General features: G+C 32.2%; 1 protein-coding gene across 2 annotated transcripts in view; it reads right to left on the reverse strand.

The window, feature by feature from the left end:
* kl-2 (dynein heavy chain 2, axonemal kl-2) overlaps positions 1-13,444 on the reverse strand; it is a 192,858-nt gene that overhangs the window by 38,025 nt on the left and 141,389 nt on the right. For both annotated transcript variants that reach the window (XM_014421280.3, XM_014421281.3), the window contains 6 exons: positions 12,638-12,802; positions 10,047-10,213; positions 9,804-9,975; positions 8,394-8,606; positions 6,051-6,266; positions 2,736-2,886 (listed from right to left, as the gene is read on the reverse strand). In XM_014421280.3, the coding sequence (XP_014276766.1) occupies positions 2,736-2,886; positions 6,051-6,266; positions 8,394-8,606; positions 9,804-9,975; positions 10,047-10,213; positions 12,638-12,802 (1,084 nt within the window). The remainder of the gene's footprint in view (positions 1-2,735; positions 2,887-6,050; positions 6,267-8,393; positions 8,607-9,803; positions 9,976-10,046; positions 10,214-12,637; positions 12,803-13,444) is intronic.

The following is a 13,444-nucleotide window of genomic DNA, read 5'->3' on the forward strand; positions in this document are numbered from 1 at the left end:
GCGGTGGTGGGGGTAATGATGTATTCTGATCATTATTACAGCCGAATTGATGCCACTCATCTCATATTTCTCGTACCATCGTCCGATTATGAACAGAATAATGGAAATTAATTGTTAAACATAAATATCATTTGTAAAGGAAAATAAATATCTTGATTCAAATATTGTGTGTCTATTTTATTAATATTATTATTCCAATATTTAGTGTAAAGTTGCCACGTCAGGCGCGTTTCGGCGCGAAGCGCCGAAACCCACACACCCGAGTTTTTTTACGTAAAAATAATCATTGGAAGATCGTTGATTGGCTGTGTGTGATTAATAAAAGGAAGATGATCTTGGCTTCGGTCAAAATAATTGAAATAGTAAATAAACTATTATGAGCCAACGCTTCATCCAGCTTTGCAGGGCTTTATCAGATGAAGGAAGCCAAGAAAAAGTTTTAGGCGGATGCAAGGTGTCAACAGAGTAGGGAAGTGGTGGAATTCCAAGAGTAAATTTCTTTCAGAACAGAATTTCTCCACACCCATACCCTGTTGACACCTCGCATCCGTCTAAAGCCTTTCCTTCGTTTCCTTCATCCGATGAAGCCCTTCAAAGTGGGATGAAACGTTGGTTCATAATAAATAGTTTATTTACTATTTGAGTTATTTCAAACGCTCTTGGACCATCTTCATTTTATTAATCAACGATCTTCCAATGATTATTTTAAAGTAAAAACTAGTTCCTCTCCCGTCCACTCTTACCCCAACACAAAAAGTTTAAGAGATTAGTGCAGACCTTAGCTATCTACCTTAGACAGGAACTTAATTCCCCCACTCTCCTACCTGTTGATACCTTGCATCTTCCTTCAGCACCTTCATTTACTTTCCTTCATTTTGAAAGCAAATAGTGTCCTATTTTCCTTTTTTCTAAACCTTTATTTTATTCTTAATTCTCCAATTTTCTGTCTTTTAGTAATAATAATATTCTTTATTTATTCTGGGATTGATCCCTTAGAATAATATACAGGCGTCAAAATCAGGCTTAAGAGCCTTAGAGTAAAATATAAAATGAAATTATAAAACATCATGAAATATAATAAAATAATGAATTTTATGAAAAAATGAACAACAATAATTAACAGAATATATAAAATAAGAATAGAACAAATAAAATAAAACCATATGTCATATCATAAAACATAAGATGACTAACACTTCTGATAATAAATAAAAAGAAAAAAAAATTTACAAACCGTATTTGCAACTTTTAATTGTTATTCTTATTAGAATTGGGTGGAAAGAAGGTAGTCAAAGATACGGGATTTGAAGATTGGAAGGGTATTAGAACTACGAATAGAGGAGGGAATAGAATTCCATAGGGAAGAGGAACAGATGAGAAAAGATCTACCAAAGGATGCGGTTCGATGGGTAGTTACATATAAGTCTGAAGGCTGTGAGCGGGTATTGCAGGAATGCACTGAGAATTTAAATTGAAGGATATCAGAGGTGTATGATGGACGGCGGGATTGGACAACTTGGTAGAGGAAAGAAGCAAGCAAATATAGTAGTGTACTGTATTTTTATATTTATGTTTAATCTACTTTTTATTTGTTATTATTTCCGATTTTAAGTCATATCTGATAATTTTTTTGTATATCTTGTTCATTTATACTTTTCGCTGTACATCTTGTTTTAATTTAGTTTGCTCATTTTTAAATAAATTTTCACATACTTTTTAGCCACACTTTAGTCTACTTTTATTTTGTGTTATCTTATTATCTAGCTCTGTAAAATAATTTTAGTTGTTTGTATCTTGTTTAACCCTAATCAAGCAAGCCTTGCAAACGTTGGCTCATTATAAATATTTTATTTACTATTTGAGTTATTTTGACAATAACCTGGAACATATTCCTTTAATTAAAAATAATCTTCGTGCCTCTATAATCTAATAGAGTTAGCCCCAGAAAGAATTGCAAGTCAGTTGAAACAAGTGCAAAAAAATGGAACTGCCTGCTTGACCATACTTATCTGCTGTTCCCTCTCAATGTTCTTTACAATTTAAAATAAATACAAATCTTTTAGCACTTAAATCACTTGGTTCCCTCCACAATACTTGGAATATATATAGTATATATAGTAGTATATGTATAGTCAGAGATTCAATTGACAAAACTACTTTGCCTACTGTTTCACACAATTAAGTTTGCTTATTGCTTGTCAAGTAGAGTGGCAGATTTAGAACTTGGCAATTTCACTTTATATTTAGTGCAGAACTCAGCTGCTTAGGATGCTTCTGCTATACATGTTTTATTTTCTCTTAAGTGTATCGGAGTATTTAGAAGGCCTCACAATGCCGAATTTCATGAAATCTAACCGGTTAATATAATGCAGGTGACAGCATTGTGGTAAATAAGATGGGAATGTAAGGCTGAAGAGTTTAACTCTAATTAATAAAACCTAATTTGATAGGTAATAGGTCTGAGATATAAACTAAACTTTAGGTGGAAGGATTCCGTAATGACTAATCTGGTAGATTTGGTTTTGGCGAAGCATCATTGGGTAGATGCATATAGAGAGCAATTGATGGTGTTGGCATAGAATCTTCAGGTTCGCTGAGCCTTTATTTATTATCATTATTAGTATATTAGTGCACTATAGTATATTATTGTAGTATATTAGTATAGGAACCAGAAGAAAAAAAGTATGAAGAAATGCATAAGCTTTGATTTGTTCAAGAAATAAGTTTGAACTAACCTTTGACTTCTAATGATTTATTGAGAATGGGAGTAACAGCGGGATCTAAAACTTCAGAAATATTTTGCAGAAGAACAGGTTGTCCTAGTTCCATAGCTACTTCTATTATCTTCATATAATCTGCCATACCAAAGTCGACAATTTTTAAACCCTGCAAATACAGATATTGATAAATAAATACTTTTAAATGCTTAACAGTTTTAAAAAATTGTTTGTGCCATGATATAAATAGGTTGAAAATTGGTAGTAATGTTATTAATGAGGAATGAAAGATAATAATGGAGGTTAATCTCAACAGGGCTTATTTAAAGAAATAAAATGATGTGCTTTGATATGGAATAAACTTGAACAGCGAATCTTCAATTTATATTCTAACTTATAGGTTACCATCCTATTCTAACCATGACAGGGGATCATGTTTTCGTTTTGTGGGACGGCCACAGAAATAAAAGTCAATCCCCCAAGCCAGATTCCTACTGGCGCTGCTGCAGTCATGAGCAAGTTAAAGTTGGGACTTCAACTCACTCGGCTATGAATGGCCTTTTTTTTTTTTTTAACAGAAATCATTTTTCATAAAATCCATTAGTTCTTGAAGTATAAGCAAAACTTATAAATCACATGGTTCTACCTCATACAACTCCCTCCCTCCCAAACCCACGAACTCCAAATGCACTTGATGTAGGAGGTATTAACAATATAAAACAGTATATATAATGAAATATCATGTTTGAGAAAGATTTGTTTATTAGTTGTAACAAAAACATCCATTTGGCCTCAACACTTTTTCATTATCTTTAAACCCCTACATTTCAGCCATTCCGGCCATTCTCAAGGATCTATCAACTTATTCACACTATCGTAGTCAAACATTGGTTATCAAACTGTTGCAGGCCATTATGCCTTTGTCAAATTTATCATCAGTCAATAACTATTATCACAATTACATTAATTGTAATAATTAGTTTACAATGTCAATTACAATACTTAATACTTAATTATAGTTTAAAAATAATAAAAAAGTGTGAGACTATATGGATATTTTTGTTATAACTAATATAAAACAGGTTTTATTTTTTGCTTGCTAGGGTTACGAGTATAGTTTGACTGTACTATTATAATAAACCAGAGATGAAAACTCTGAGGAAGAACACCAAATACCTCTCTTTGCCTTGTATCACACAGAAATCAACAAGTGAGACTGTCTAATTATACATTGAAAGAGCAAAGGGTGGAAGGTGTGGAAAGAGAAAAACTTAGGGTGAAGCTTACCATTTAAGTTAGTTACAGAAACAGCACACAGACAAGAAAGATATGACTATTATTTAGCCAGACAGCAATAGGGGCACTTACTAAACTTGCTACATGCTCTAGAGTTGTTATGATAAAATCAATACTGAATTGTTTCTGGGTTATTGCGGCATTCCTGGTAACGAACGTGCTGACAGATTAGGAGGGAGTAGCCCTGAGACCACTCCTATTACCCTGGAGCCTGTGGCTTGAAAGCCAAGTGTTAATGGCTAAATAAAAGACAGCTATACTCAAAGATGTTTCTGGACAAACCCAGTAGGGGCCAACGTGAAATATTGCTTCATAATTGAAAATCATAGTGTTTACTTTTGCTGTACTTCAGGTTTCCCGAGTGTATTTTAAAACTATAATAAATTAAAACCAGGGTAGAAAAGGGGGGCTGAAAATTGTGAGACTTTTCTGTCAATTAATAACATGCATATATTTAGCTTTATTCAAAATGTTAACCCTGGCAATTCGGGTTAGTGTGATAGCTTTAATTATTATATATTAATTATTTATAGACATAAGTATGATATTAGAACAAGTTTGGGTGGTCTCATGGATGGAACAATGGCTTATAATATGAGTGACGTCTTCGCCGGCGCGGTCACGTCCTCTAGCCGCTTCCCTCGTCCAGGTTGTGCTGTGGGCAAATATGGTGGTCTTCGCCTGTTAGCAGAAATAAATTATAGGTCTGCCTCGATTGGTGGCTGGCCAGCAAGTCCTCGACTCTGGCGTGATGGTAGGGGCAGGCCAGGTCCTAGCTGGCATGGTGTATAGGCTGGGGCGGCATTGCAGTCGCGGCGGTCTTCGGGGTCTTTTGGTGTCCGTGGAAATAGGGGAAAATCAGAGACTCCCGACCCCGACTTTATATAGATTCAAATAAAAGCCGAAGAATTCGGATTACTTAAATCCGACACATAGGGACCTATATAGGTCACAGTAGACTTAATAAACATATGTTTAACCTCAACGGGATCACCTTTGTGCAGATTCCTTAATGCTGAGGAAGAAACAGCACACCACATTATTTATTAGTGTAACCAATTTGCAGGGTTGAGGTTCACACTATTTTGTGAAACCTTAGCAGTATGAATTGGTCAATCCCTCAAGTATACTCAGGTTCATATAATCTACATATATCAAGCTTTAATAAGCTTGTTCTAATATTGTGGTGTTTCTAACGCTACAACGTTGTAATGTGGATGATGCACAATAGATCTTATAGACCACAGTTCTTGCCAGAAAAAAAAGATTCAACTACGTGGCCATGGATGGTGATAGGGAGAAATCTAAGAATATTGTTAGGGCAGGTAGGGATTCAAAAAGGAACCTTTACTAACCCAACCGTGAAAAGAAAAGAATAGTCGAATTTTGTTATTTTTGTATTTTTAAAGTAAACATAATAAAAAGGAACACAAAATATACTACTAGAAAAAAACAGAAAGCTTAACACAATTATAAAATTAAATTAATTGAACAAAAGAGAAAAAAGTCTTATTTCACCGGTGATTGGTGGGGCCCTGGTTGTGGTTGTTCTGAGTAGATATTCTCGTGGAAGTAGATCCACAAAAGGGATGTACGTCCGCCCGCCATATCCTCTTGGAGGATGAGTCGAAGATGAAGGAAGTCCGCCTGCCATGGCTAAGATGATTTAGCTGGCGAAGATGGCCAGAATGCTGGCAACTACGAGTGTGTAGTGAGGAGAAAATAGAGAAGATATGTGTATGTAGTGAGACGTTAAGTTGTCTGTCTATTTTCAATATAAAAAACAATAGAGAGTAGTTGTTTTGTTTTTTGACTTAATAAAAATCACATGTTCCAACTATCGTTTTGTGGACCATATGTTGGCCGCAACAAATATGATCATAAAAATTTGACCCTTAGTGCATTTTCAGTAGGTCCTAGAACGCTTATGCTTTATATTGCATAGCCTGATTCAAATTGTAATAAGTAACCGAATGTGTTGAGGTATCATCCTAGCATTGACTAAACTAAGATAAAACTTTAACTGTATAAACTCACATTTGGCTTTTCCATTGTTTTTATCCATATCCATGCTTGAGACTGAGGATCAATTATAAGAGGCCAGCGACCACAACGGGTAACAATAATGCCATTTTCGATGCTGAAATTATCTGTTGGGAGCCCTTGAATATTCCAATCTCTAACTACAGGAGGTTTGACAAGAAAAGTGACCATATTAAGCTTTGGTGATGCTGGAACGCTCATACTTTTGGCCTAAAATAAATAATTCAATGATATTTAAGGCTTTCTAAATTTATCTATATAGTGTTAGAAAATAAAACTAGCTATGTAATAATTAATATGCCAACTGCCATATACTAATGCAAACATGCTGACGTCTTGGCCAACTTTTCATCTCTTCATTAGAGCTATCAACAAGGAGAAAAACTAAATTTATATATAGTTAGAATAAAAATAAAAATGATATAATAAAATTTAAGAAATACACATGACAGATTAAATAAGTATTTTAAATCTTATAAAAAGAACCAAAAAGATTAGGTAACATAAATTATGCAATAAAAACCAATATATGCAATAAGGAACAAAACAGAAATTTGTAATTTACCCCGAGCCAAATTATGATTTAATAATTTTTTTGTAAATATAATATAGTTTAATAGAACTGGTAATGTATTTTTCTTATTCTTCGGTAAGAAACGAATCAATTGGTGTGCAATAACAGTGAAAAAAATATACTTTCTGAGCTAAAAACCAAAAATACTGAATTTTGTTCATAACTCAGAATTTTGGAATTTCATTATCTTTAAACCTTCCTCTGGTACAAGGGACATTTTGAAAAAAAATAGCACGTAACTCGGTCCACTAATAAAAAAGTTTATTGTGGACAAAGATTAGACCATTCCCTTTTATAAATGAAGATCTTATTGATAGAGAAAGGATATTCAAGCAATAAAAAAAAAAAAAAAAAAATGTATGCCCAAATCGTGAAAAAACCAATTTTAACCTTGTTTGAAACAAAATAAGCTCATTCAATAGTTACCACATTTGTGCAAACATACACAAACAACAGTACTACTTTGATTAAAAACCTTGTTTGTCCATACTTGAAGAGCAAACACTATATTTATATTCCTATTATGAAGATTGGATAACTCGATTTAAAAATATCACAATTTTTTTTATTTGATTCCTTATTGATTGATTAATCATTAGTTTAATATTCCAGTATCTTTCAAATTGTTTCACTTTACTTTTAGCACATCAAGACTTTTTTTTTGTGTATTTCTATTTTATTAGTTACAAAATAAGAAAGATGATTATCTGTAATTTATAGAAAGTTTTTTTTTCTTTTTTATATTTTTTTTGCATCTTAATTTTTACCTAAAAATTTTTTTATAGATTGTAATTTTAGTTGGTTATATTTTAAGTAGTATTATTTTATTGTCTTTGTATATTTAAAACTTATACCAAGTGTATTTTTATTCTTTTTTTTTTTTTAGTTACCTAGAAAGCAGAATTGCACGATTTGAAAGGAAAGTATTTCGTAGAATTACAGGAGCATCCGGGATCAGAGCGTTAACACATAAATGAGAAGAACTAACAGCTCGCAGAGACAATATCTCATGATATGAAGAAAAGGAGGTTAAGATGGGTGGGATATGTGGCTCAAAGCAATCCATCAGGACGCCTCTACACAACAATCAATGCCAGTATAGTAGGTTAGAAACCATGTGGGAGGACAAATACCAGATAGATAGATAAAATCAATTAAGATGTATAAGAGCTGCATGCAGCAATCTGGAAAGCAGTAGGCCAAAACAGCAGGCGTGGAGAAGACTGTTTCAGGCGGCCAAAGATCTACAAGGCCTATAGAGCCAACCAAAAAAAAAAAAACTGTTAGATAGTATTTTTCAAATTTCATTAAGATATTTTTTAAATTATTTTTATTGTTTTCTAATTTTTTATTTATATTTTGATAATTATTTTACTTATTAAGCCAACCCCTTCTGTACGCTATAACACAGGTTAATAAATAAAATTTTCATTATTCTTAATACAATAATTGTTGGTTAATAAATAAAACTAGATTCAAGAGACAACAAGGTTTTATTACTCATAAACTCAGTTCACTCACACAAGGTACAAGCACAATATGGCGGGGAAAAACATACATGGGCATATGAACATATGCTTTCTATATTTCTCAATAAATTTAGGATTACAATATTAACAATAATAATAAAAAAATTATATACTGATAATAAAGAAACAACAATATATATTCTGACAATGTAATAAAGACAAACAGAAAAACATTTTGAATATATCAATAAGTGATTATTTTAAGGATTCAAATATAGATTAATTAGCAAGTACCTTACTGATCCAGGTGTTTACTAACTCATCCCTGTAAGAAGACAAAAACGGGCCAACGTATGACGTAAAAGCAGTCCCTAGAAGGACATCTCCCAGAAGCAGGTCAAACGCCTCCTCTAATTCAAGAATGGTTAACTCCCACCTCTCTTTCTCACCGAGAAGACCTTCCACCAACTTACTGGCACGATCCAGCTTATTTTCCAGTTCTTCAGCCTAATTAAATATCACAAGGGAGCAAAATTTTGATCAAATTATAATTTTTTTAAATAATTAAATTACGTAAATATCTATTAGGTGTTCCATAAGTTTCTTTCCTTTTTCTATTATGAAATTAATTAACATTATATACTGTTTAAGATATTATTTATTTTGTTTTATAAAACCCCTGCTTTATTACTTTCTTCTATCTCTCAGGAAGCCTTCTTTCAAAAATTGTTGCATTTTCGACAAGAAATAATCCTGGAGGAGCGCTTTTATTTTGTTGATGAATTTAAAGAGCTTATTGCGAAGAGAATTTTTCAAGGACAGAAAGAAGTAATAATCAGATGGAGCGAGATCTGGAGATTATGTAGGATGCGGTAAAACATCCCAATCAAACTGTAAGAGTTTTTCTCATAACACTAATGCAATATGTGTTCTCACGTTGTCATGATATAAAACAATGCCTCGTCAATTCACTAATTCTGGCCGTTTTTTGCTATGGCAGCTATCAATTGATCCAGTTAGACAGTATTTCATAGAATTTATTATTTCATCTTGAGGAATGAGCCTTGATAAGGTCTGTATCCGTCTTTGGGAGGCCGTTGCGGTCTTCATCTTCCTGACTAAAATTTTCCTTTCTAATTCTTTTAAATCAATTGTAAATAGTTGTAATAGTTATAACATCATCCCCATACATGGTACAAATCTTGTCTACAGTATTCTTTACACTATCACTTTTTTTGAATCAATGAAGCATAACATGCCATAAATGTTACCTTTCGCTGCCCATGTTTAATGCTATGGATGAAAGTTTTAAAAGAGACTGGCACAAACAAAAGGTACAGTAAAAAAGCTCTGGGGCAACTGAAACCGATGACATAAACCGCTAATAGAAAAGCCTTCATGTTTACACAGAGACAGATAAGGCCAGTCATAGCGCGAAGAGAAAGAAACTTTTGGAACACCATAATATTACTGGTTAAAGCAATATAAATAAATTGCTTGACAATTACTTATAACTAAGAAAAGGGTTTATAACTAAATTTGTCAACTGATTAAATTTACTGTCCAAGATATAAATACTAAAACAATCATGACATTGAAAATCAGTAAAAATATAAAGTTACCCTTCATCATAATAAACATACAAATATAAATAACTTTGTATTATAATATATGGATGATGTATAAATTAATAAATATAAATACCCTCAAGCGAAGTATTTCTTTTTGCTTCATTTTTTCATCATAAGCTTTTTGAAGATTATTCATCAGTTCTAATAACTGATTTAATTTCCCACGTGCTTCGGCTAAAATAGCTTGTTTAGCTCTTAAAGATGACATAGCTTCATCAAGTTTAGCTTTTTTGGGAGCAACAATTCTATAAAGCAAAAATAATATAATAACATTCATCTTCATTGAAATATTCTAAAGACTTATAAACTGACATACTTGAATATTTTTCCATATTTTTCAATTGCGATGACCCACATACAAAGAGATTTAGCTGCAGTCGAAACTATTCCGACTTTTTCCGGATCAAAATCAGGATTTCTTATTAAGCTTCCTATACTACGCAGAACTGGATCGGGTATATGATCTTTGTCGAAATTTTTTAGCTACAATAAATAATAAAATACAGAAAAATTAATATTTCATTTATAATAAAATTTTACTTACATAAAAAAAAATAATTTGCAAATCCTGAAACTAACCTTAAACTGATAAGAGGACCTTTATAAATTGACATTTGAATATAATGCATTCATAAATATAAACAGGAAGATTATTGATTGACCGTGTGTATAGATGAATGGAATATGGTCCGGGTGCAGTAAAAAAAAACTCAAATAGTAAATGGGTATCTATTTTCACTATAAAAATAGTATACCCATTTACTATTTGAAAATTTTTATGACCACACCTGGACCATATTCCATTCATAAATATAAACAAATTCAATTTACTTCAGATAAATATAATTATTTATTATAGTAAAAGGTGCAGTCAAAAAAGATATATAAAAGACAAAAACAAACTATTTATTAGACTTCTTCTTTTGTACCACTCACTAGTGCTTTATAAGCATAGGGGAACGTCAAGCTAAGACTACCGCTATTCGCAGTCTCTTACCATGTTTCTCGTATGCGGGAGATCTTTACTTCTGCTCTTGCACAGACGGTTGACATAATCCAGGTACATCCTTGGTCTGTCTTGAGGTCTTCTTCCATCTGGAACATAGACTATGGTCTTTATAGTGCGAACCTACAGGACTTCTTTCATCGATAGAACTCCCAGTTCTTCCCTAATACTGTCATTACTGATGCAGTCCTTTCTGGTTCTACCCACAAACCTTCTGAGGAACCCAGCTGTCAGTCTACTCTCCTGTTTATGTGTTAATATTTAAGTTTCAGCTCCATATAGGAGTACAGCAAGTATACTAACTTAAACAAGAGGAGCTCCACTTTAACCTCGACCTTTCAATGACTGTACAAAGGTAGGGGAACTCTGATGCAACCTCTATTTCTTCTTTGTTACAGTTGAACATCTTCTACTCTTCCTACCTGCACGATTTTGCTTTTGTTAGAGCTGATGAACATACTTTTTCAACAAACCTCTCTGTTCCATTTCATTACAGCCTGCTGCAACTTCTCTATAGAGTCTGTAATGAGTCATCCACATAAAGAAAGAGTTGGATCATCACTGGAAGTAGAGTTCTTTATCCTATAAACGTCAGATTGGTTTCTCTTTTATAAATTGATGTTATTTTGGGGCTTAGACTGTCCCCTTGTTTCACTCCCCCTTGATATGTTAAAATATTTAGACTCCGGTCCATATAGCCTGAAATTCCTTTTTGGTCTTGGTATATGGTTTCTTGGAACGTTCTTAATTCTTAGTGTCTACCATATTTCACATTTGGACAGAGACAATATATTGTAATAATTTTAAAAATATTAAAAATAAAATAAAAAGAATCTTTACTCGTTTTATAACTTTCTTCAAATATAAAAGATACTTGGGTTCAAGTTAAATACTTTAAAATCAAATAGATAATATAATTTTATTATATAATAAGACTCTTAATTTTATTATATAAAAAGAGCGACTCTATATCTCAGGGCGGGTTACTAGCAATCAGAATACAAACACTTTTACTATTAACTTAAATTAATTAATATCTATTTTACAATGTATTCAAATTTAGTTATAACAAAACTAACCAATGTCACAATCTTCTTTGTTTCTATTGTTCTTGTCTTAGCGTCCAAAAATGGCTTCCTCCTCTTGTTTGACAAGTTGCCTCTCTTCTAACAATGGCTTCCAAGCTTTCCCGCTTCCAGCCGAAGTACATCCTCTCACCAGGCAATCCTAACTCAGAATGCCCATCTCCTCTCCGCTATCTTCGATGTTTACTGATCAATCCAAAATAATCGATTTTGTTACAATTGATCCGCTTTACTTGCCATGGTTTGTGATGCAAACAGTCTATTGACAATTGTTATGTTTTTCTATTTCATGTTTGATTTTTCTTTTTCTATAATTACTGTATAGAAACAACAAAGGTTGAAAAACTTCAGTCCATCTTAACACAAACAACCCAACGAACACTTTGGAAGGACGTGCACCGCCATCTTTCTTGTTTAAAAAAACAACGTATTTCTTTTAGACAAAGAAAACTGGTTAGCTTGCTTTTTCATTTAAAATAACAAATAACAATATTAAAATTATACATAAAATAAAACATATCAAAACCCTTTATACATCAAAATATACTATTTACTAAAAAAGAGCATATTACAATATTTTACAGGAAGAATATGTGATCTTCTCTTTGATGTCCTATTCGAAAACCAGCTTGCTACTCTCCTATGAGCGTAGCGACTGAGGCCTCGGTCTATTTTCAAGGATGAGCATATACAGATTGAACTTTGAACTTATATTGATATTTCATCACTTAAATTACAAGTTATGACTAAAATTCAAAGCAATCCGTATCTTGTCTGAATTAATTATTAATACAGAATGTTACCTCTCCAACTTACCCTATTTAAGAAGTTGACATCACCAAGTTGCCTTTTCGACTCGGCCCAGCTCGGTTCCGCCTGAAGTAGTACCATCACTGCCTCCATTACCATTTCCACTTTTGGAGGTGGCCTACCATAAGATTTGATCTCAGTCAAATCCTTTTTGTTCAAGGCATCCAAAGCCTAGAAAAAAAAATTTATTGTTAGAAACCTCAAGCGGCATAAACAATCTATAATTAGAACATCTCTGTGATATAATCCTCAGAGCGGCTACAAATGTTACAACACATGTTTGAATATGAGGAACTTTTATTAGTAAACTAACTTTTATAGTAAATTTCATCCTATCTTGAATGTATTGTACAGATATTTTAAAGTACACATAAATAGTGGGTATTGAAATATACAATTTGTTGCCACTGAAAAATATAAACATAATAATATATATGTGAATACAAATAAAAATAAAACTCTTTAGAAAAATATTCTATTTAATATTACAATTCAGTACTGCTAGGGTGTAATTATTATATTGTATCATAATAAAATGTTTCAAAGTGAATTGTAAATAAATAAAAATATAAAGATTAAAAATTTATGTTATAATCTCACCTTAGTTATGTCATTTACAATTTCTAGGTCTAATACCGTTTTAAAATGAATTATTATATATATTTAAAAGCATTTTATAAGTAAATTACATGTTTGAATAAATTTTAACATAATTTTGAGGATTTTTATTGTTGATAATTTATATATTTTTTTTTGCATTATTTTAATTCACAAATCATATTATAAATATATAAAAATAATTGACCGTATAAT

The sequence above is a fragment of the Halyomorpha halys genome, unplaced genomic scaffold (genome assembly GCF_000696795.3).
Source record: "Halyomorpha halys isolate HHAL.00 unplaced genomic scaffold, Hhal_1.1 Scaffold311.1, whole genome shotgun sequence".
Lineage (NCBI taxonomy): Eukaryota > Metazoa > Arthropoda > Insecta > Hemiptera > Pentatomidae > Halyomorpha > Halyomorpha halys.